This window comes from Spea bombifrons, chromosome 10 (assembly GCF_027358695.1).
Source record: "Spea bombifrons isolate aSpeBom1 chromosome 10, aSpeBom1.2.pri, whole genome shotgun sequence".
Lineage (NCBI taxonomy): Eukaryota > Metazoa > Chordata > Amphibia > Anura > Pelobatidae > Spea > Spea bombifrons.
In genome coordinates, this window is record NC_071096.1 from 14,973,339 (window position 1) to 14,999,394 (window position 26,056).

The 26,056-nt window shown below is 40.4% G+C and overlaps 1 protein-coding gene across 3 annotated transcripts in view; it reads left to right on the top strand.

The window, feature by feature from the left end:
• The first annotated feature begins 2,289 nt into the window (after positions 1-2,289).
• The window catches only part of HRAS (HRas proto-oncogene, GTPase), a 28,832-nt gene continuing 5,065 nt past the window's right edge, over positions 2,290-26,056 (top strand). Inside the window, exons 1-5 of one of the 3 annotated variants that reach the window (XM_053448726.1) lie at positions 2,290-2,510; positions 11,456-11,556; positions 13,263-13,364; positions 17,165-17,288; positions 23,953-24,131. In XM_053448726.1, coding sequence (XP_053304701.1) covers positions 17,178-17,288; positions 23,953-24,131 — 290 coding nt within the window. In that variant the 5' untranslated portion in view covers positions 2,290-2,510; positions 11,456-11,556; positions 13,263-13,364; positions 17,165-17,177. The remainder of the gene's footprint in view (positions 2,511-11,455; positions 11,557-13,262; positions 13,365-17,164; positions 17,289-23,952; positions 24,132-26,056) is intronic. The other 2 variants (XM_053448725.1, XM_053448727.1) reach the window with 2 other exon arrangements.

The following is a 26,056-nucleotide window of genomic DNA, read 5'->3' on the forward strand; positions in this document are numbered from 1 at the left end:
AAATGCAGCATTCTAAATATCATTAGTATGATTGAATTCTCAAATCCTTCACAGAAATACTTCCTTAATCATGTAAAAATCTGTGTCATTTATAATTTTTGTTGTCACAAAAGCAAGCAATGATAGGTTGTTACCGTACACACAAGCTTCTTTAGTGTTTTGTTTTTGTTTTATATTGCTAAACATTCAGATGAAATAAAATCATAGAGCTATTATGATTTATTTTCTTAACATGCTTGAGTACAGGGCTGGACTGGGCGGCCCTGGCACTTTAAGTCCAGCAGCCGACTGATGACATAATCGCCGATGATTGGATATGCACAGCCAAGGATTTATTTTTATGCTCAGGTGTATGTGGTCAGGAGGCATATATGGTGAGTGTGCGTGGCTCTGTTGGCCAGATGTCCAGTCCAGGTAACTTGGTTACCTGGTGAAAACTGGAGATTCAGAGCTGTCCACATTTTGCAACCATTTGGGCTGGTTATATATGGACGGCTACATACCTTAAGAAGAAAACGATTCTCTCGGTTTAGTTAATGTAAATGCTAAACGTTTTCTAAACATCTCTACCCTATCCATCACACTCCTTGGCACATCTTAAAAGGTTGGTCCAACTAGACTGAACTAGAAAAACGCCTTATGCTGCAATATATATATATATATATATATATATATAAAATTGTATTAGTACACAAGTACACAAGCGATGCTTGGACTGTAAATGAATATTTCCCTGTGAAATGGTAGGTGGTACCCCAAAACCAAGTCATCTGAAACCATCTGAAAGATCCATGCCAAGGTGACATCCCATTCCGCTTTTAGGGTGACCAGGCAAGGGTTGTAGTTGAGAAAAGCAGAAAATGCCTTAAACAGTTAAACAAATGATTGAAGGTCATTATACGACATTTCTCATCAGGATCACTTTACCCAACACTATCACCTTAAATAAGCACAGGAATTCTCATTCAACTATTAGTTCCAAATCTTTGCAGAATGACTAGAATCTCCATTAAAATAAGTGGGAAAGTAATGCACTGCAAATGGTTTACACTTACCGGTTCATAAGGTATTCAGTGCTGTGGTTTGTTTTTTATTTGAAAAGACAATAATAATAAAAATATAACCAAATCTATACTTGCATGTTAATATCCACAGTTTAAAGCTCTTACCTGGTAATGCCGAGAGATCTCCCAGGCACTTTTGGGTTCTCTGTGTGTAAAACTAAAAACTACAAGGCTTTCTTGCATTCTAAGGCCCTGTTGCTAAGGGCTACTGTCACATAGCAACAGGCAAATAAAAGCTTTCAATTAGCATAACTAAATATTCATACCCTAAGGTAATTGGAGATCTGGTCGCACAATGGGTTGGAGTTGGGGAAGGAAGCAGGAAATATTAACCCCTTAAATAAAAGTTGGTGTAAACAATTACACTTATATTTATTTCTCATGGTACATTTAAAAGGCCAAGCAAGGGGCATGCATGTCACGCTTAAAACTGGATATATTATATATTTTAGCAGCCCTAAAATTGCATATTTTATTATTTTTATTTATATAAGTAAAGAATGCATATTAAAGCTTTTACAGATGTGGATAGGCCTGGAGCTTTCGGGCAATCCAGCGCTGCTTGTGTACTGCATGACGCGTCTCACGCTGGTCAAGGATGGCAAAGAGGAAAAATGCATAGGGGCAGAATCCCCTGTGCATTTGCCCCTTCCCCTGTCCCATTGATTTCAATAGAATTGAATAGAATTGGTCTCCATTGATTGGCTGCTTCAAGGGCAAAAGATTGGGAAGCTCCAAATATGCAGCTTCTCACAAAGGTAAGTCTTTTTCTTTTTTTCCTTTGGTTTATTAACAATGCATATTAAAGTACTCACAATTAAATTGCATATGACAGCCGGAGTCTGTGATCGAAGATCTTCCTAAAAGCTAAATTAGAAGCTATTGCCACATATTACGACGCTCATTTTTACCAGGTATACCGTTCTGAACAATCTTCAATTAAAATGAGTTATCAAAAGCAGCATTCTGTTGTGGTAACATATATTATATACAATACTATGCAATAAGGACACAGACCGCAGTCATCCCCATGCTGCAGCGCAATCCAATGTGCACGGAAAACACGAGCCCGTAGGAGGAGAGGTTTACACGTAAGCCCCTCCCACTCCGCCAATCGCAGAATTGAAGTACGTTATGGATCCCTCCCACGGTGGGCGTGTCTTCGAGCAGCTCCCTGGGCGTGGGCTGCACACATTGTTGCAGGGCTTAGAGCAGTCAATGCAGCAGCTGCATAGACAGCAACGCCCAGACCATCCATCCATTCATCTGCACACTGCAGACCCCATCGTATGGCATTATATACAGGGGTGCATTTCTTTTGCGAAGCGTACCATCTGTTGAATTGCTAAAACTTTTTCCTCCCTCTGCCCCCATGCCTAACGAGCACATCAGCATCATTGCTAAGGACTGCGTTTTTATTTAGTGTGGATGGTTTACCTCATTGTGGTAAGTTCTTCAAATCTTCGTGGGTGTTTACGTGGGTTTAAAGGTCCATCTATTGTTTTGACACTACTCACTGTTACAGTGTGTAAATAAGATGTGGTGATGATCGCGAGGCTATACTGCTAGTCCTATATAAATGTTTACTAATAATGACCACGTGCCTGTTTTCCTTTTCTCAAAAAAAAATGGAATTTAGGTGTTTATTCTGTGACCAGGAAGAGGAGTGGGTGAGGTCATGCAGTCCTGATGTGACCCTAATAGAGTGTTTTCCTAGAGCAGTTGAGAAATGAGCCATCATATATGGGATTAGATGCTGCACTTCTTCTCTTACCCTATATATTTCATATATAGGACCTCTGAAATTAAGGGCTCAGTGTTGTCCTCAACTAACCCCAATTGTATCTCCTACAAGAGTGGTAGTAAGAACTGGGGTTGCAAAAATGCACCATCATTGGTCCTAGCACATCAGCTTGGACTTGTCCATTATGAGTATGCAATCACAGTTATTAGCTGGGTACTTTGTGTAATGTGGTTGATATTTCTTGAATTGATTTTACAATGTATCATTTTACATGTAATACTTTAAGTTAACTGAATATGACTTTGTAGAGCATTCTAGTTCTTGATATCTCTGGTAGTGTCGTTGTTTGTGTCTACAAATTCCATCATGTTATGGTTGACGAATAGATTTTCTGGATCAGATAATAACAGAGGAACAACTGGTCACCCCTAATGTAATTTTCATACAAGAGGTAGGGTAACCTGCTGGCATGGCCTATATGGAGCAATGTGGTTTAAGCTAATATAGAAGGTTATTGCACCCATCCCAAACCTGTGCAGATCCTCATAATGTTCAGCTGGTATTGTCCGTAATGGTTTATGAAGTAAATTTGCAGAATGCTGGATTTTGATGAGCTGGGATATGTGATTTTCAAAGCCTTTTTCTACTCTTCCTATTTGGTATAAAGAACTGATAAAAAGTATTTAAAAACCATCTTGCTCCATCCAGGGGATACAGCTTGTCTGTGGCCGTTGCCACTTAAGACTTCATAAATTTGATTAGTGGTAGAAAGTGAACTTCCCCAATACCTAACATTCTCAATCCTCAATCTCTTGCCAATCATGATCTGTTGTATGTTACTCAATGAGTTCTGCCTATTCTAGACTTTGTTAGTGATGGGTCTGCAGGATCTGTTCCCACCTAAAGTAAGAATTTTATTTTCCCACTAGAATATTTGTTATTTATAATGAAATATAAATATAAATTTCAGTCTACTGAGCGATTAACTTATCTACAGTGATTTTTAAAGTTTTTTTTTTCTGTACTCCAATCCTACAACAGCCATACTTAATGGTGGCCTGCATAGTACCCTCAAGGATGTTATACCTCCAACATCGTGTCTGGAAAATACTTCTCATTAAATATGTTTCTAAAATTCTAAAAAACAATTTTAACAACCATGCCATTTGTCTGCATGACTATTCATTTTAAGTAAAAAAAAATTCTTCCTTGTGCCATAAAGAATGTTTCTACATGAAACTCCTTTGCATGACCTGGCATGTTAGCCTATCTAGCAAGCTAGCGTGACAATTGCACGGATAGAGGCATCAAGTTCAATCCTGAATTTGCGCTCCTGGTTCTTGTACACTTGTGTGTCTATTCGGAGTAGAAGTGAACGGCGGTGTTAATAAGTGAATGCTGCTCAGTTTACTTAAATACTTTTGTTTCCAGAACCTTTTAATAAAAAATAATTACCCATTAACAATTTGCGTTTTTAACTAATATTCTAAGCATAATTTCTTTGTCATGGGAGCTCGACTATAAATTTGTTATGTTTTCTCCACAGTATAGCGTTGTATGCATAATCAAGGTTTATCTAGATCACTAACTAGAGCAGGTGATTGTGATGAGATTCATACAAATACTGTTCTTCGCTGGACACGTTATTCTCAACACTTTCTGACTATCTGACCCCTCTCCCCCTTTTGTAGTTCACTTACCTTCCAGAAGGTTGCTTGTGAACTTTTGGAATATAAAAATCTGATTTATGTCATACTTGGTAAAACTCCCTTTGCAGATGCATTTAGTTTTATGCCTTATCAAAGTGAAGAAAAGTGAGGCCTAGTATCGGCTTAGTGCAGTATTTGGTTTTATGTCGGCTAGCATTTGGAAGTGATAGATATTTACCGGAGCACGTGTGGTGGGCAGGCTTGGACTGGTCGTCTGTGGACTTGGCAAATCCCTGGTGGGCTGCTTGCTGACAACACACTCACCTCATCTGCTGCTTCAGTGAGCTGGAAAAAAAGTCATCAGGTGGCCCCTAGCCATAGTATTCTATTAAAGGTGTATTTAATTAAAGGGACAGTTCAATGGAAGGATGCATTATAACCGCCAATCTGCCTGAAGGTAATTTCTTCACTAGACTTCATCTTAGGCTACTATCTCACAATTCACATGTAGTAGGGATACTGTAATGGGTCAGCTGCCACGGTTGTCTGTGAGATATGTGCCAGTCTAGTGTCCCACTCCGCCTTACCACCAAAAGTGCTTTACTATGTATTCTTCAACCTGGTTAAACTCCCCATCATTCAATTTTTGAACAACTCCTTAAATTGAAATCAACAGGAACTCTTTCTGCACATGCACACATAGGGTTCTCTTACAGCTTCCCTCCAGGAGCTCTCACTGAGTGCTGGAACTGACTGGTGGTGAGTATACCATGTGGGGTCTCTTACAGCATCCCTCCAGGAGCTCTCACTGAGTGCTGAACTGACTGGTGGTGAGTATACCATGTGGGGTCTCTTACAGCATCCCTCCAGGAGCTCTCACTGAGTGCTGGAACTGACTGGTGGGGAGTATACCATGTGGATGCAGGCAACAGAGATATGTTAAACACAACATGTCTTCTTGAAGGCTGGATGAAGATGAAGGCTGGAGTGCCCTCTTGTTAAAATAGTTACTCATTTAAATATATATTTCCATTCACATTACTAAATCGTGAGTAAAGGACATGAAGATGGTAATGGTACTGGGAAATACCATGAGGCCTACATATCAAGTCCTTCTCTTACTACATTGTGCCTAAACAGAATGCCTCGATCCTTGTCTCTCAGGGGGACCACCTGGCTAACGAGGGTTTATGGCAAGAATGTAGGAAAAATATTCCTACATAACTTTTTTTTGCCACGCAGGAGGTCAAAATGGAGTAGAGGTTAAATTTATGTGAGTCGCAGTTAAACCAGTTTGTGACCAATTCAAGTGAACTTGGCCACAGCCTTCAGATCTTGAACTTGCTTAATCTTGATGGATCACTTGTAGCGTGATCGGGAAAGCAGACAGAGAGATCAGAGTGAGAAAAAGGAGAAACAATGTTTTTTCCTGCTTCCAAAAATAAAATCGTACTAATGATAATAGGAAGAAGGACAAAAAACAAGTGCCAGGTGACCTTCAATTCTAGATTGAGGATTATGTTGCATCTGTTTTCAGTTGTTTAGATTTTGTAAGCACTGAACAATGTTGTAAGGAAGAGATTCCACATTACATGAAACATATTTTCCTCTTTTCTTGAAAAGTTTTGATACAGCATACTTAGAATTCAAATAGTAAATTACCAGATGTTTTTTGGGTCTGCGTGATGTAGAAACACCTATGTATTGCATCTTACTCACATACTCCGGCACATATTTTCATATTTTATCCACCATCTGGTTGTATATCTATTAATTTATGTTTCTGAGTTATATTTCATAGCCGCTAAACAGGGAAGCATTTAGCAACCAACTGTTTCTTTGTGCATGGCCCTTGTTACATGTCCAAATTCTTTTGACATCAAACAAAAGGAAGCAACCAGAGGAAGTCAAACCCTCCTCAATGTTTGCCTAAAAACAAATTATTAAATTGTATCTCTTACTGTTGTCAAGACTTATTTTTTAAAGAACACTACAGCCATCATATATATACGTTAAAGGGATGCTCTGATTTCCCTGACGCCCCCCCTAAAGAAGAAAGCATTTTAAAGTATTGTAACCACATTAATTTGCATTCTTTCAAAATGAAAAATTGAGTCTTAGTGTTGTAACGTTTTTCCAATATTATTAAAATTAACGTTTTAGAAAGAGTTGTTTTCAGACACTTGACCTGCATTCACTTGCGTACGTTTTGATTACATCATGGTGAATGGAGATTCTTGAGCTGGTTGACCATGGTGTCTGGTTGAGATTGTTTAAGTAAGGTGGTTCAGGGTATGTCTGGGTTGCTTGTCACGGAGCTGGATAGTCCGACCGACTACCTCCGCGGACTTAGCCTGGGACAATACACTCTTTCCCCGGTTTCCCAGTCACTAGCCGAGACACAGTGTAGGATATAAGCCAAAACGAAGAGTGATTTATTTTGGACACAAAGGGCTGGATATATCCAGCAAAACACACATTAACATAAAAAAAGATATTGGGATACAAACCGCCCCCTTAATCAGCCTTCCAGAGACAACAGGGTCAGTAAAGGGATTAACAATACAGTAGGGTCCCAACCTCCACTATCTATTACTGGCTGAAATCAGTTCCAAGGTTTGGCCGGGGGAAAATGCCTGTAGTGGTGGAACTGGGGGGAGGGGTCAGGGCCCATAATCGATAGGGAGGAGGCCGGCTGTCGGCCTCTCTAGTGGCCCCAGTGATGGAGGGTTCCGTCACAGTGCTCTTTCACCTACTACTCTAAAGAATAATTATAACTATAATATTGAATTAGATACATCCTTTCTAGTTCTGTTGAATGTCCAAACCTTTCCCAGAAATATCTCTTTCATCATATAATGTTTTGCCTGATCCATAATTTTTGTGAGGAACACTTGTCGTGACACAAAAGCTGATAATGATAGGTTGTTGCATTTGTGTTTTGTTTATATATTGGATGTTTGGAACACAACATCCATTTCATCACTTATGACATAGCATGCTGCAAATTTCATTTGATTTGTGACAGTATTTATATACAGGTTTTCTAAGTGACATATTCTGGCCTAGACTGACTAGGCTTAGTGCGGCAGTCCTCCCTGCTGCTGTCTAATTGGAGGCCATGGATCCTTTTGGGCAGTCCTCTGCCAGTTGCAAAGGAGCTCTAATCTCCTCAACCAGTCCATTTGCACTATGGAGCCAGCACAGCTTTCCTAAAATGATATTAGGTACACTTAGCCTTTATATCATGGAGCACCAACATATGATGTTGTGTCCTTACGCTCCACAGTGAGGATGCTGACTGGCCAGGGCTGGGAAGCAGCACCCTAGATAAATTTGCATCTGGCTTTTCTGATGGCACTTGGAACCAAATCAACAGAGGGAAGACATCTTCTAAAATAAGTATACACTCTCCTCGAAAGTCCAGGGTATATATATATCCAAAGGTAAAAAGTATAAATGTGTACCAAATACACTCCAAAAGTTATAAAAGCAATTCCAAATACACTAAAGGGTAGTTTTGTGGATTTACAGATCTATTATATTAGTCTGATATATATAAGTAAGTTTGCTCTTCTGTTTTAAGTAACAAGAACCTACATTCCCAGCCACCTACTATAATATAAATATGCCATATGCAGAGGGTAGAGTAGGGTGACCACACGTACCGGATTGCCCGGAACAGTCCCGGAAAGGGACTTTAAGTCCCGGGCAGCCTCAGTCCGGGACAAGGCATTGTCCCGGAATTGAAGTGCCGGCTTTTATTTTTGTTCAGTCTCCTCCGCGAGGCCTCTAGCTCGGTTTCAGTGCCGACATGTCATGCTGAGCCCTGGAATATGGTGTCATATTTTGCTGCTCAGCAGTGAAGCACCGCTCTCATCGAAGGACGTCTGGAAGGTAAGTGAACTACAAAGAGGGGAGAGGGGTCAGATAGTCAGAAAGGGGGGAGATGGGGTAGATAATGAGAAAGGAGGGAGAGGGGGTAGATAGTGAGAAAGGGGGTAGTAAGAATATTGAAATAAAGAGTGAGATTGAGTGAGAGAATAAATGAATTAATGTGTGGATGGGTTGTCTGAATGAGGGAGAGTATTAGTGTGTGGATAAATTGTGCGAATGAGGGAGAGAATGAATGAAATAGTGTGTGGATGAATTGTCTGAGGTAGTGAATAAATGATTATATAAATGAAAGTGTGAATTAGTGAGTGACTGTAAAAGGGCTTGTGTGTATATATGTTGATATGTGGAAAGGCAAAGATGGCACAAGCAGGGTGCTTGTGGGACAAAGATGGCTTAGGACGGACTGTTTGGGGATAAAGTTGACTCATGCTGGGTGTTTGGGGACAAAGATGGCAAGTCTTATGTGTGTTATATGGGTGCTGATCAGGTTCTATGTGGGCAGTGTGGACTCCAGGGCTGGCTTTGGGACCTATGCCTGTAATTTAGGGTTTTTTTTCTATACTTTTATTGCTGAGTTCTGCAGTGCTGTTTCCATGTGTTTTTGATCTATACCATCAGTGCTGAGTTTACATGTGATTTCCAGTTGATCTAGACCTGCAATGCTGGGCTTGTGTGTTCTGTTGATCTATACCTGCAATGCTATGTTTCCATGCATTATTATTGTATACCTGCAAATACAGGATTTGTTTGTCTGATTCTATGCCTTCGGTGCTGAGTTCATATGTGAATTTCAATTGATTTATACATGCAAAGCTGGGTTTGTGTGTTAATGTGTTTATCTATGCCTGCTATGCAATGTTTCCATACATTATTTATGTATGTAGTTACGTAGGTTTGTATGTCTTATTCAGTCGTTCTATACGTGCAAGTGCTGTTTGATGTGTTGTTTATTTGATCTATACGTATTTTGTGGTGCAGGAGTGGAGGGAGTGATTGCATGTTAGGAAGCATGGAGCGGGGCCAAAGGAAATGCTTGTGTAGGGTCCAATTTTTTTCAATATAAATGTATTGGCAGGAGGGTCTAATATTAATATATATAAATTGGCAGCAGGGTTTATTTATTTATATATATATATATATATATATATATATATATATATATATATATATATTGGCAGCAGAGGCTTATATTAAAGAAACTGACAGTTCAATCATAGTCTTTACTTCAAAGAGATAAGTACATATTATGTAGTGCATGTCTAACATATATATATATATATATATATATATATATGCAACATCTGTGTGTGTGATCTCATGGGCTTCATAGTGTGACCCTGAATGGCAGAAATAAAATGCAGTCACCCTACTGTAGAGACAATTGGCTTTATTGATCCATGTTTCAGAGCACCGTTTGATTTAGATCTCAGTTGGTAACCCCAGGAAATAGAGCACGCTGCTTCTTTGTCAGCAGTGCTGGGTGGCTGCCGCTTTGGTTCATGCATGCGCAGCCACTGAAAGCAAGTTCACCCAATCTCTTTGAATCTTCCTCTAGTGACTGGGTTTATGATTCAGTCTGGCAGCACCTTGTCATGTTGATGGTTTGGGCACACAGTGTCTATCTACCCATTTTTGTGTGTATGTGTGCATGTATATATGTATATGACTTCCAAGCTCGGCAGGACTGTTAAGCAATGTTCTAGTGATTTTCTGTTAACCCCTCTCAAAGCTGAAACAGTTAAGGCAGCAAAAGTCAGGAAGTTCAAGGGGTCTCGTGGGAATAGTGGGAGGGGCTGAGAGGAAGGAATGGGCTTCCCTATTACATTTCCCATCACACACTTTAGAGACTCCGATACGCATGCTTTTATACCTACTCGACGACTATATGTCTTCTGCATATACACAAACAACTCATAATGTACTGGATTACAATCATCTATAAGAATACAGGAAATATCCCAATGGAATGTCATGTTTGTTTGTTTTACGTTACTACAGTTATTTATAGCCAGCAAAATAAAATAGTAATGTCGATGTGACCATCTGGAAAACCAATTGTGGAAAACCAGTTCTGCTCTGAATTCAAAGTGCAGATTTCTAATGTATTTTGAGAATTCTAGATGGAGACGTGTAGGTAAAGATTCAACATATGTCACTTTTGGCTTCTGTTAGTTGAAGGGGGGTGATATTTCATGGATAGCACAGGGTTTGAATTACATGATCCAGAGGATTCTATCTCCATGTAGCTGTTCTTGTTGGAGCTCATCAATACAGAATAGAAACCCAAGTCCTCTGAAACTATCCTGTCAGCCCTCCCAACTACCCATATTTACTATTCCAAGGAAGTCCTCCAATCTCAACTTTCTCTTAGCTTGGGTGACATTAAGATCGCCTTGCAGTAGATTTTAGACCAAACTGGAGAGAAACTGGGTATTCTTTTTTTCTTTTCTTCTTACTGCAGGCAATATTTTCAAATAAAATAAACATTACAAATAATTTACATTGTAATGTTGTTTTGCGTGATGGCTCTCCTTACTAAATTAAATCTGTTATCTGATGACTCAGGATTAGTAGAATCAGGCGTTCTGTTAAATGATGCGCCTTCAGCACAGTAATTGCCTCTTACCACATTCAGGCCAATAAATTATATCACAAAGGTTTTCTTTGGACACCGCTGTAAACCTTGAGCCGTGACCCATGAGAGGGATGGATGGGAAATAGTATGACTTATGGAATTCCAGAAATATAGCAGTAGAAAACAGAACTGAATGCAGCCTGAAGCCCTTATACACAAGGAAATAGGTTGGCGTACTGTTAAAGGAAATTGTATTCATTTAATTATTAGTGTTAAAAATAAAAACTATTTTAACTCCAGTCCAGCCCTAAAAAGATAGAAACTGAAAATAATACTAAAAATAATCACTTACGTTTTAGAAGAAGATGCAGCACAAGAGTTGCAGCAGCCCGTCTCCTCTGCAGTGTTTATTGAAGCCTTTTTCTACCTGCTGGTTAAGGTGTAGCTCATCCAGGGCTTATTTTATAGATTTCTGGTGGGTTTCATAATTTTAATAAGAAGTGTTCTCTTTTTTTTCTCTTTGTAGGCGAAAGGGCTGGTCACTGGGCACTGTTGGTCTATGCTCTTAATTGAGCTCATCTAGATTATAGAGCACCCTCTTCAGGTATTGATACTTTTACTGAAAATGTGAGGAGTTTTGGTTGTGATATTGACTTTTTGTTAGTGTTTGCTGTGTGTGTGTGTGTGTGTGTGTGTGTGCTTAGTATCTTTAAAATGCCGTAACCATATAGCTATTTCGACTTTTATATGAATTACTATATATGCGTATGTTATTTATAAATTGCTATTTGCTCAATTATAAGACAACCCTGCTTATAAGACGACCCATCAAAATTTGAATAATGATTTAGGAAAAAAAGAGAGCCTGAATATAAGACTACCCTATTAGGCTTTACTAGTAAATATTAATGCACATGTAAATTATTTTTTCATATACAAGAAAAACTGATTTTTGTTTTTATTTCCTTTTATTTGCCTTATACCCTCCTATATGCCACTCTGCCTCCCTGATTTTTAAACCCCTATGTGCCACTCTGCCTCCAGAAACCCATTGTAACCCCCCCATGTCACTCTTACCTCCCACATGCCCCACATGCATCCCTAGACTTGTCCCCCGTGCTTCAGATTCCCTACTGTCCAGTGGGTGCAGCCAGTTGACGTCTGTGCGATGCGCGCAGCGAACATCCGCTGCTGCTGGCCGGTACGTCCGCCGGGCTTCTATGACTGAGCATGAAGGTCATGTGATGCAGGCGCTAAGTCATTGAAGCCCCAGAGGAAGTGGATCCAGGTTACCCTGCAGCACTGCTCTGAGCATTTACTCTGAAAAAACCTTGTCTTATAATCGTGCAAATATGGTATGTTCTCATTATTCTGTTCAGGTTATCAGTATAAATATTTTGTTGTATTTGTCACATTTGGGCTGAGACACAGTGAGCGCTACCTTGTACCCATGAGACAATCTTCAGGTCCTCTCTGGGCCTCACAAGGTCACTTTTTCCCATGAGCTCCTGGTACCTGTAAGTCATCTCTCCAGGACGATGGACACCTTCCAGGCCAGGTTTGTAGCCCCATTGGCCACAGATAACTGTACTGGTTTGTCATTTGTTCCTTTACCATAATAGCTTTTGTTTTTGTGTATATTAACACCTTATTTTCCCCAAATAATGGTTATTCTGTTTGTATCTGATCTTCTGTCATGTCACCATGAAGCTTCATTTGAAGCTTGTTCAACCGGAGTATTACCTTGTTCTAAGGGCTGAAACGGCTACCTATCTGTAGCTAGATATAGCGTGAGGAAGACGGCAACAATGGCTAGGGACATCCTGCTAGACCCCTGTTTGCCATTATAATTTAATTTATGAATAAAAACAATCCTAGTATTATAAACATAATTAATATTGGTCATAATTATTAAACAGAAAGCTGCCTCTCCCATATCTCTTCTTTAGCCAGTTGTTTCTATTTGGCTGTGGTGGCAAAAATCAACTGGAATCCAAACAGAGTACATTGTAGAGTTCTTGAAATCCCCAATACCCAGAGTCAGTGTGGGATTTATCCTTAGAAATTGTAGGTAATTAAGGGGCCACATACAACTCCCTGATACCAAATATCATCTTATAAATGAATTGAATTCAGGTTCAGGGGAAACAATTGATGGACCTCCTGTTAAGATTCAAATTATACATTCCTCAGATATCAGGATAATGCTAGCTTTTGCTTGTGTTGCTTTTGAGTAACAAGGTCAAGCAGCTCTTGTTTTAAATAGACTCTCAGGGTCAATAATATTGGCAGTATAACCAAAGCCACAATATACTTTATATATTTTTTTTTAGATTTGTGTGGCCTGAAAAGGAACCCGGACTCCTCTGAATTCCTTGTAGTAAGAGGTATTCAACTGAACAAAGACGAGAGACCTCAACAGTTCGCTGGGACGGGTGAGTACACAGATTTGCATTTAAGTGAGTCGTAGATCATTTTCTGTACCCAACGCAGTCTTTTCCAGCATGTACTGAGTTTTCTCGTGTTTGCGTTTGTATGAGTTTTATTTTCATTTCAGTAAGGGTGATTAAGATGCAATCTGTGGTAATATACTAGGAAATATGTGACATATCCAAATGTCCAATATTTCTGTATGTGACCAATTACAAATCCTTTTGTGAGCTCTAAATGTATTACTAGATGTTCTTTCACCTGCTTGCCAATGGCAGTGTGCCTGTTAGGCTATGCTGTTGACATCTGCACCATCAGTGCGTCATATTTGTAGGATAGGAAGCGTGGAGAACACAGTTTATGTAAAAACATGATTGTTCCTTTAAACTTGCTTACTTTTCCAACTTTACCTACAAAATGATAGGTAAAGTAGTCCAAGATGATGGTTGCAGTAATGGTGCTTATACAGTTACGAGGGCTGTGTTGAAGATCCCAGGGCTGTGGAACTGAGCGCTTGTAGTAACTTTTCCGCAGTCCATAAAATACATACTTTTTCTAGCATGCCTAGTCACAGAGTAGTTTAATATGCATTATTTGGTAATAAGGGCTGTCCCTTTAAGAATGAACAGTATTACTGAATCGATATTGGTTATACCCCCTTTACCTGATGGTCTTACATAAAATCACTTTAACCCTTTTACTGCCTAAAGCGTGAAGCAGGCATAGCCGTAACTCATTTCCCCGTTAATTGTTAATAATTCTCCCAACATAGTTATTGCAAGCTCCAGTTTTGAAATGCCTGTAGGGTAAAGATGAGAAGGCAAAGACAGTAGCATGCCCAAATCTTTATTTTCAAATATAAAAAGGTAGTAATGAAAGCAAATAAACCCAAATATTTGTGTAAAAAAATAAGTTGGGAAAACAGATAAAGTGGTGGTAGCATTTTGTACATATTTTTTTTTCTGTTGTCTTTTCTCTTGATCTGTTTGTTTTTCGTAAAAAAAAACCAATGCTGCAATACAATGAAGACATGAGAATGTCAGATGCCTCTTCTAGGGCATTGCTAATGGAAGTGTCTCTCTCCGAATCAATACATTCTCTCTACAGGCCCAGCCATTTAATAGCTCCACGCCTGTTATTTTTAGCTTAATTGGCACTATTTTCCATGTCTTTTCTAATTGAAAATGCTTCGATCGGTGCAGAGAGAAATCCGAACACAAGGGAGGCTGCTGAAAAGCCTGGAGTCTGATGACATATGATATGCTGTCTGTGTCAAGCTCCTGCTGACCTTGGGGAAGTTAGAATGTCTCCCTGCTACTAGTCCACTGAATACTCTAGTATATGCTCTGGGATATAAGGGATAAGGCACTATTGTGTGCAGCAATAGGAGGAGTCGTAGTGAGCAGTTACATTGCGTAAACAAGTCATTTAACATTTACATGAAACATTCATATGTAGCAATAAGCGAACGAATAGTAAACAGTGAGAAAAAACTGCAACAGAAGCAGTTATTGGGTAATAATGTAGATAAATATAAGGTAGTATATATATTTAACTATGGAAAGAAGTATGGGGAGCCTTTATATGGAGCATTAGAAGACTCAATGGTCCAGATATCTGGCGCTATATGGGTGGAGCTGTATGGGCCCTAGAATGTAGTGATCAATGAGTCATATGGGTCAGTTGCATATAGGATTGGGATGAGATGTAGTGGGTGGTCATACAGAGCAACAATTGTGAGAAGTAATACAAACAGTTATTGAGCAATATAAAGAAATTAGGAGTGAATGTTTAAAGCATAGTTGGCAACAGTCTTTATTTTTGTAGGGAGAGGACGTACAATCAGGACTGCAGAAAAAGTAGTAGTTGTGTTCCCTCTGATGTCCCATTAGAAGGACACTTTGAAGTTGGTACATATGGCAGAGCAGGATGAGGCGTATTGTTTTGAATTGTACACGGCAATTTTATTGTAGGTACGGTTAAGACTGGTTGCACACAACAAAAGCGTAGCAAGAGTGAATATCGGAGAAGAAAATAATTTGCCCAGGTATTTTGTAACCAGTTACAAGCCATTTCTTAATAGCTAGTGTTCTTAACCTGTTTGCTTACTTTTGCGGTCTCAAAATTCCCCATAATAGTAATGTTTTTTTTCCTGCGGCATCCACAAGAGTCGGAACAAAGGATGGATTGTGTTTATGTTCCTCTACCAGGAATGTAAAACTTGTAGAAGCAAAATGGGATTGCCATAGGGAATGTAGAACACTCCTTAACCATTTAAAGCAGTGCCTTGTGCTGAATGCAAAGGCCCTTCAACTAAGCATATGACACATTCAGTATCTGCTAGTTTTATATTTGGTATAGCAGCGATAAGTATTTGCATAAGTGTATATCCTTTTTTATACTCTTATTGCGGTACAGCATGATGTCCTCTACTGAAGAAGCGGCAGAAGTTATAGTAGATACACAGCTTACTTTACTTTTACTTTATTACATGAATTGAGCTTCATTACTATATTGTTATATCCTCCTAGGGCTCTTTTATTTATTTTTTTTATAAAAAAGAGCATATAGGAGACTGGATTAGGAGACTAATTTTTTTGTATCACATTTGTGGTTAACCTTTTCAGCACCCTGAGTTTTCTTTGTATGTTTGGCTTTTTGTGAAGTTTTGCGTGGGAGCTTTTTCTCTGGACTGCTGTTTTCTCGGTTTTCTTTTTCTCCAGTGCTTCTATATTTCGATTTACCGATCTAGTTCTGAGTATTCCCTACAGAATCTAAGCATCAGAAAAAAATGTTCCAAGTTTAAAATACTTGTCACATGATTAGTTTATTTTTTTTTTTTGCAAATTATACTATTTAAATTGCAGCCACTGGCACAATTCCATACTATTCTGAATTTATAGTTGGTGTCTTTTCTTTTAGCATACATAATATCCTTCCTTTTCTTCTGTAGACGTTTCAGATTCTAGTTTTCTTACTCTCGCAGATGTGTTTAGAAAGGGGAGTGAATTCCTAACATTTTGCAATATTCTGGCAACAAACTGAGCAGATAGCGAAGTAGTGTTTCTGTCCTCAGTAAATGTGTTTGGTATAATACATCCAGTTCTCAGGGCGAGTACACTTCTGGGCTAACTTTCCCCTCTGAGAATGTTTGAAAGGAAATGACCCTCGATGAGGGTCAGACTCGGTCCGCTGAGACTGTTACTGAGGCACGGGAGTGGGGATTGAACAGGAAGAGTTCAATTGCAAATTTTCACAACACACGAGTATTCTAAGAGCACCGCTTTTTACAGGGCTTTGTATGTGTGCTTAAATGTATGTCTGCCTGTATGTGAATCCACATAATCAACATTCTGTGACTATTAAAAATAGAAGTGAAACCTCTGGGTAACAGCACCGTGTTTAGTAAATATGTTTTAATTTTCTGAGCTAGACTTTTTGCATCCTTGTCCGAAGAATTCTAGCTTCCTCCTTTCTTTCTCACCTCTTCAAAGAAGAGAAACTCAAAGACTTTTACAGTTAGTTCCATTAGGACCTAATGTTAACATGCATTGGCACCATTTGTCTGTTTTCTCATATTTTTTTGGCCTCCCTTTCTATAGGTTCTGATGCCCAACCAATTTTGCCCTCGTTTGTGTGAATCTGATGAAATCATCATACATGGCCTCTGCCGAATGTCCGTTGAGAGACACCATATAGTTCTACATTTTTTATGTTCTAGTTTATAATGCCTTTCTAAGCATTGGAATATAATGTCCTTGTATTAAAATCGATGATAGACGGTATTTTTTTTTGTTTCTCGCAGGGGGGTTTAGACGATGACCGAGTACAAGCTGGTGGTGGTGGGTGCAGGAGGTGTTGGGAAGAGTGCATTGACCATCCAGCTTATACAGAACCACTTTGTGGATGAATATGACCCCACCATAGAGGTGAGAAGCTCTATAGGACTTAATATTTACATACATATGTTATTTTTGTTCATGCTTACATTATTACAGTTTGTTAAGTCAACAGTCTGCTGTCCCAAACAGCCTCCTTAAGATGAATACATCTTAAACTATGTTGTTTGTACTTCAATATGCATCATTACAGCGGTATGGAATTTGATGGCGCTATATAAAACAATAAATAATAATAATAACTTACCTACAAGTAGAAGAATAAAACAGCCAATCACTGGCAGAAGAGTACTTTTCATGGGTTGCGCAAGGTGGGTATTGTTAGACGGGGTGGTGGGTTTCATTGGAAATGTTGTGTGACCCAGTGACAGCAAGTATCTGTGCGTGCTAACTATCGAGAAGGAGATGACTTGTATGCAATGTATCTTCTGCAAGGCAAAAAAGGAGTAGAAACAGAGCATTGGGTAGGTATAGAGATGCTCAAAAAAAGCTGAAATGGTGTTTTTGGCATGACATTTTTAATGATATGATATGAATGCTAGTAGTTTTTGTTTTTTTTTTAATAACTTACTAATGGGAAAGCATTGGGAGTGCTTGAGGCTGCCCCCCAAATGCCCAACATGCTCACACAGCTGACCTAGCAATGAATTTGTCAGCAGTTTCAGTTAAAGTTAGTGTTTGTAATTGAAACAATGTATCGTTCACTGAAATAATGGCATAAACAAGGCCAAAAACTTGGCAAAAATATACACAGCTATTATTGTCCGTTTTTAGATAAAGATTGTTTTATTAAAGAAACAAAAAAGTAACAAATGTTTTTTTTTTTTTATCCGGACGGGGAGGGTAAAAATATTCTCCCCACCTTTCCCCTCTCCCAGCCCAATACCTCCTTACTTCCTCCCAATTGCCTACCTTTTTGGCTCAGGGGAGGGGTTTCCCAGTAAAATGCAAATCTCTGTTATCGCCATGACCACAGACCACCATGTACCTGTAACTTTAGTTAATAATAGTTGGGGTGGTAATGATTAGTCACAACTACCCCAGTCTAAAATTGCTATAGTTTTCGGCCTGTAATGGCTGACCGTACAGTGAAGGAAAAAAACTATTTGATCCCCTGCTGAACAGCGAGAGACAGAATAACAACACAGATCCAGAATAATGCATTTCAAATAAGTTATAAATTGATTTGCATTTTGATCCCCTATCAACCAGCAAGATGTCTGGCTCCCAGGTGTCTTTTATACAGGTAACGAGGTGAGATTAGGAGCGCTCTCTTAAAGGATATCATCCCAGAACTACACGGGAGGATCTTGTCAATGATCTCAAGGCAGCTGGGACCATAGTCACCAAGAAAATAATTGGTAACACACTATGCTGTGAAGGACTGAAATCCTGCAGTGCCCACAAGGTCCCCCCCTGCTCAAGAAAGCACATGTACAAGCCTGTCTGATTCAGAGGAGAACTGGGTGAAAGTGTTGTGGTCAGATGAGACCAAAAGCAAGCTATTTGACATCAACTCAACGTGTTTGGAGGAGGCATGCTGCCTATGACCCCAAGAACACCATCATGTCAAACAAGGAGGTGGAAACCTTATGCTTTGGGGGTGTTTTTCTGCTAAGGGGACAGGGGAACTTCACTGCATCAAAGGGATGGTGGATGGGGCCATGTACCCTCAAATGGTGGATGGGTATTCCAGCATGACAATGACCCAAAACACACGGCCGAGGCAACAAAGAGTGGCTCAAGAAGAAGCACATTAAGGTCCTGGAGTGGCCTAGCCAGTCTCCAGACCTTAATCCCATAGAAAATCTGTGGAGGGAGCTAAAGGATCTGCAAAGTGGAGTGGCAAGTTAAGTGCTGTTACTGCTTTTCTCAAGATGTTTGACCAACCAGATGGATGGCCTCAACAGCGGGAGTACCAACCCTAGCTGCAATATATGTTGAGATAAACTACCTTGTGTCTGCAACATAAAACTGTCTGTCTGTCCAGCGAAGGGATAGAGACCAGCTAGAGGGAGAGGAAGAGAGCAGACCAAACCAGTGGTGTATTTTGGTTTTGTGCTGCCCTATGCAAAGCTTAACTCAGACACCCCCTAATCTAAAATTGGCCCACCCCTAACCATAACTGCCCCTAAATTAACCCTAAAGACCCCATTAACCATAACTGCCTTAAATTAACCCTAAAGACCCCATTAACCATAACTGCCCCTAAATTAACCCCCACCTCCCCAAACTTTCAGCAGCCCAAATATTAATTTTATAGTTACTGTTAGATGAGTCGCTGAGCAGTGTGGATGCTATAAGAAAAGGGCTAATCGTCAGTGTGACTGCAGGGAGGGACTGGGAAGCAGAAAGGGGCGGGCCAATCGTTAGTGTGACTGCAGGAAGGGACTGGAAAGTAGTAACTGCTGTGGTGGCGTTCGATGGACGTTTGGGGCGGCATTTTTTGCCGCCTCTGAAATGTGCCGCCCAAGGCAGTTGCCTTGTCTTCCTCGCGGCAGTTACAGCACTGGACCAAACCACTCTGACAGCATGGGTTGTACAGAATTAAATAAACACTTTTTCTTTGCTGCACTCCCCTGACCACTAGGTGTTTTTTTTCTGATCTCTATGTGTGGCTAACCTGCTCTAAACAACTTCCTGTTTCTTCTACTCCTGCTGTTCCAGTGGGGCTCTCTGAATTTCCAGCGAGTGGGGGGCATCCCCTCTCATTGCAATGAGTATACTTCTAAATAGAAATGCAGCCAGGCACCAGAATGCGATTCAATCAAGGACCGAGTCTTTTTACCCATGATGTCAGTTAAGTAGATAAAGGACCCTTGACCCATCTTTGTGCACAATATCTTGTTGTAAGTACAAGAACAATATAAACAAAACCCAACCTTACTTGGCCTTGATTGGCTTTTTCCAAACCTTCAAGTGCTAAAATGTAGGCCTGATGTTAATCTGCTCATTTCACGTAGTTGTTCTTTAATTTTAGGTGTTCTACACAGAGCAAAGAATTGTAGCAGACATCCATAAAACCCACAAGAACCTAAAACCTTAAACAAAGTGGGAAGGTGATATTACCGGACAGACCATATGGTCCGATTGGTGATTACTCATCCAATAAAGGAGAAAACCCTTTGACACGTGTAGACTCGTACATCATTTATCCATCACAAATCCTTTTTTTTCTAGTGTTTGTGCCAGTTGTGCAGGGATGTTTTATTTTCACTAATTATTATTATTTTTTTATATTAAACCTGGCTTGTGTAGGGAGGGTGAATGTAAAGGCAACCTGTTTCAGTGGAGTCTAATAAATAGAGTAAGCAGATCTGGCAGACAGATTGTTTTATGGAGGGGGGGGCTGATGGAAAAAGCAGACAGACTGGGATCCTGCCAGACAAACCCCAGCGTGCAGGAAACCTGCAGCTGGTAACCAGTTTATTGTACCTCTGTTCAGCTTTCATATATAAATAAGCAAATATCTTTGTCATTGTAAAGATGTATACACATGCATTTTCTTAATAAACTGATGGCGGATTAGATGTGTGAGAAAGAATGATGTCGCTACTTACGTGAAATATTGGCTCCTATGTCTAAGGAATAATTAGGGTTATAGTGGTAAAAGTGAACCAATGAACAGTGAAGTCTTATGGGTTGTTACTACTTACACTAGAATTACTCTTTTTATACACAGCCCCATCCTGCTCAGTAATTCTGGGGCAGAGTGATAAATGTTTAGGCTTACTGCACCGCATTAGTTCCCATGGTACTTCCCCACATCGCACACTTTGTGGGTTTTGTATAAAGAGCAATTCTAAACCATAATTTATGCCCTTCCATATAGCATACCCCTTACATTTCTGTGTTCAAAGTGGAATACCTTTGTCAGAGGACAGGGCTAGAGGCAGGGTAGAGTTACAAGCTACTCCAGGGTAGGACGTTCTACTTGCTTTACTCCTTTTGTTGTACTGAAGAAGAAACCTGGCATATGGTGTCCTATGTCAGCACATGGCTTTACTGTCGTAGGTCGGTCACGATACATTTTACAGTTCAGTGGACCAGTCTGGGGAGATCAGATGATCTCTACAACAGGCCCATGATCCCCATTTCTCTGCAGGACAGTGCCTGATAACTGACTGTCCCTTGGAAAGTATCACACTTGATGGGAAATGCATATAGTTAGTCAAGGTCACATGATTTTGTTTGCCTTTAATTTGTAGTTCTAAAAAGTGCATTTTACAAGAGGAGTCTTATATTCTGCATATTTACACATTAGCTCAGTTGAGAATGATTATTATTATTGTCGTTAATTATACAGAGTATTAAAAGTGGCGTAAATAACATTATGTTGGTTGCTACGATGTAAGCCCACTTTTGCCACCTGATGGAAATAAAATGTACCCAAATCTTAATGGGATGCCTTACTACATTACAATTTAACTTATTCTGTGAAACAGTTTTGCACTTGTTGCATACATTGATATGTTATACGGGAAATGGAAGAGGAGAAGTTGATTCTGTTTAAAAATTGAATTCAATCTTTTAAATATGTTAAATATACATTTTGATGTGAAGGGATCGACAAACATTATGAGCAATGGAAAGAAAAGTGGTGAACGGCTACAGGGTCATGGGCGTTCAAGACTCGGTTAGGGGGCGAAGCCTGGCCTGTGTGGTCAAATCCAATAGACGAGCTACTGTACATTCAATAGCAGTATTATTAAATGATGTGCAGTTTTTGAACTCACATTATTCTTCAAGGGGCACTGTGACACCTTCTGACTTAATTACTGTATTTGCTCTAAAAAATATCCTACAAGACTAAGATCCAGATACCCCGCAGCGCTGCAGGGAGCCTGGATCCTCCTCTGTGGCACCCAGTGGAGGTCAGTGCAATGCTTCCTCTGGGGGCTTCTATGACTGAGCATCGACATCACATGACCTTCCTGTGCTCCACCATAGAAGCCCCAGCGGAAGTGCCGGCAGCAGCTGATGTTGTCTGTTTGCATCCTGCAGCCCGTGAACGTTTACGAGTTGCGCACAGACAACCTCCCCTGCTCCCGGCACTTCCACCGGTGCTCTGTCATAGAAGCCCCGGTGGAAGTACCGGCCAACAGCAGCAGAAATTGTCTGCGTGCATCGCACAGATGTCCACCGGCTGCCCCCACTAGACACCAGGGAATCTGAAGCACAAGTCTAAGGGATTCATCGGTAAGTCTGGGCATGTGGGGGGGTAAGAGTGACATGGGGGGTTATAATGGTTTTCTGGAGGCAGAGTGGCATATAGGGGTGAATAAGGAATATCTGAGGGGGGACAGAGTGGCAAATAGGGAGTTAAAAGGCATGTCAGGGAGGCATAGTGGCATATAGGGGTTAAAAGGCAGAAAGGGGGATATAAGGCATACATGTGAATTAATATTAACTAAAAAAAAACTTTTTAGGGTAGTCTTCTATTCAGGCTTTTTTTCCTAAATTAATATTCAAATTTTGGAGGGTCGTCTTATAATCACGGTCGTCCTATAAATGAGCAAATACGGTAATTAAAAGGACCTATCACCTATATTTATGCTTTTTGTTTGGCTCGCGTTGAAGCTGAGATCTTTGTCTCAGAGTGGCTGAAGAGGAAGTTCACCTTTCAGCGTGACAACCAGGGCCGGCCCTTCCATGGAGCAGAGTGGGGCAATTGCCCCAGGCGGCACTTTTTTTTTTTTTTTTTAAGTGGAGGAGAGAGAGGGCCGCTGAGTGGTTTTCGCTTACCAAGTTTTCAGTACCCAAGTTTTCAGTGCCCCTCTCTCTCCTCTGCGAGCCCTCTAGCTCAGTCTCGGTGCTGGCTTGTAATGCTGAGCGCCGGAAAATGATGTAATTTCCGGTGCTGAGCAGTAAAGCAGCGCGCACCCTGGCAGAGCAGGGAGACTCGCCGCAGGACTGCTGGAAGGTAAGTTCAAGGGGGGGGGGATAGGATAGAAAATGGGGAGGGAGGGAGAGGAAGGGTAGATAATAGGGAGGGAGAGGAAGGGTAGATGATAACCCCTGGTGTCGGCGGGGGGGGGGGCGTCATTTTAAACTTCGCCCCAGGCGGCATTATGTCTTGGGCCGGCCCTGGCGACAACGACTCAAAGCACACATCCAAATCCACAAAAGCATCACTTCACCAGAAGAAGATTAAGGTTTTGGAATGGCCCAGACCTGAATCCAACTGAACATCTGTGGGGTGATCTGAAGAGGACTGTGCACAGGAGATGTCCTCGCAATCTGACAGATTTGGAGCGCTTTTGCAAAGAAGAGTGGGCAAATATTGCCACGTCAAGATGTGCCATGCTAATAGACTCCTACCCAAAAAGACTGATTGCTGTAATAAAATCAAAAGGTGCTTCAACAAAGTTTTAGTTTAAGGGTGTGCACATTTATGCAACCAGATCATTGTGAGGTTCCCCCCCCCCTCAAAGATTTCAGTTTGTTTTGCAATCTAATTGTTCATGTTATAGGTCACATTAAAGGTGGAAAAAGTTCCATGATTTATCTTTGTCTCATTCTTTAACGTCACAAGAACCTGTCATTTTACCAGGGGTGTGTAGACTTTTTATATCCACTGTATGTAAACACAGTTACATGACATTATTTAGCGTGTAGACCTCCTGAAATGTATTGGTTGAAAAGTGAGAAATCCACTTTAAATAATGTATACATTGTTGGTTGTCTGTTGCAGGATTCCTACAGGAAACAGGTGGTTATCGACGGAGAAACTTGTCTCCTGGACATCTTGGACACTGCTGGCCAAGAGGAATATAGTGCTATGAGAGATCAATATATGAGGACAGGAGAAGGATTCCTTTGTGTATTTGCCATCAACAACACCAAATCATTTGAAGATATTCACCAGTACAGGTGAGTGGGCCAGGATATGTTTTATATATTGTGCATTTTAGGGGCTTATTCATGAAAGGGCTCTTCATTATTCTTAAGGACTGGCCAACATGATGATGTTTCTCCTGCAAGGAGGGCTGAGCTGGCCCTGTATAATGGATGTCTTATTGTGTGAGACTGTGAAGAAACCTCCCAGATTTAACTACTAATTATACAGGGCCAGCCAAGTGCTTTCTGCAGCAGAATCTCATTGGGGTAGGCCCTTCATAATATAAATTAACCCCCTCGGGGCAAGTATTTTGTTACTATGTTTGCACTAGCAAGTAGGGCTTTCTTTTGAAATAATAATTATATATATAAATCATCATTAAGTATGACAAATATCTAAATATGTGGGGGAAATTAGGAAAAAAGGAAATATTTTCACAGTTTCACCTTTAAAAACTTAATATAACCAGTGCAAAAAAAACCTCAAAAAGTTTATTTAGGTATTTGTCCTTATTTCTAAATGTACCTAAATATTTCTAAACAAGATTTTTTTTAAATGTGGGATCCTGGGAGTTGCGCCCCAATAGTGGCCAGAAAAAGAGAAACTGCTCAACAAAAGTATATATTTTTTGAAAGATGACATCCCAAAGTATTTTACTTGGGGCATTTTAACACTTTTTATTTAAACATTTTAGTGGCAGTATGTCCTAAACATTGCAGTAAAATTTCATTTTTTTTTTCATTTTTAACAAACCCATTCTATCCGAACACAGTATTACAGTATTTTTTTCCTGGGTACATAAAATGACTGAAACTGATTTGTATTTAGAAACACCCCCGAGTACAGGAATATCCCCATATTCATGGGTAGGGCATGTCTCTTTGGCACTGCGGGTTCAAAATTGGAACATGCGCATTTCAGTTTCCAAACGTGGACTTTTGACAGATCAGTTTGTTGGGTCCAGGTCTTATCTGAGACACGGCGGACGTCCCATATTTCATTTTAACCCCCTAAAACTATATATTTTCAAACACTAGACAGCTCAGGGGCATATTGGCCTGTCCCATGCAGCTGATTCCACACCAGCGCCTTCAAAAAAAGAAAACATTTTTCACATCCACTTTGCGGTGGATGTGTGAAAAAAAAAATAGTAGGGCTGCATAATCCATTAGTTGTCCGATTTTTTTTTTTTTTTTTTTTTTTTTTTTTTCGATTAATCGGATAAAAAAATAATGTAAATTTTTAATTTTTTAAAAATAATTTAATAAACAAACAGGGTGTTAAAAACAAACAGCAGAATAAAAAACTTTGATAAAAATGCATTTCTTGTTTTTATCCCCCCCAGTTATGCACATTTGAGCCCCAGATAGGCGACACTGCCTCCCAGATATGCCACACTGCAGGGCCGGCCCAAGACATAATGCCACCTGGGGCGAAGTTTAAAATGCGGGCCCCCCCCATTATCTACCCTTCCTCTGCCCCCCCCATTATCTACCCTTCCTCTCCCTCCCTCCCTATTATCTACCCTATCCCCCCCCTTTGTACTTACCTTTCAGCAGTCCTGCGGCGAGTCTCCCTGCTCGGTCTCGGTGTCGGCTTGTAATGCTGAGCGCCGGAAATTATGTCATCTTCCGGTGCTCAGCATTAAAAGCCAGCACCGAGCTGGAGGGCTCGCAGAGGAGAGATAGGGGCGCCGAGCGGGTACTGACAACTTGGTAAGCGAAAAAAAAACCACTCGGCGCCCTCTTTCTCTTAAGCTTCTCTAAGCGCTTGGGGCGGCAAAGTGTCACCCCTTCAAAAGTGCCGCCTGGAGCAATTGCCCCACTCTGCTTCATGGTAGGGCCGGCCCTGCACACTGCCCTCCCCACATATGCCTTATATACCCTATATGCCTTATACCCCCTGATATGCCTTATACCCCCCCAGATATCCCATAGTGCACTCAGATTCACAGACT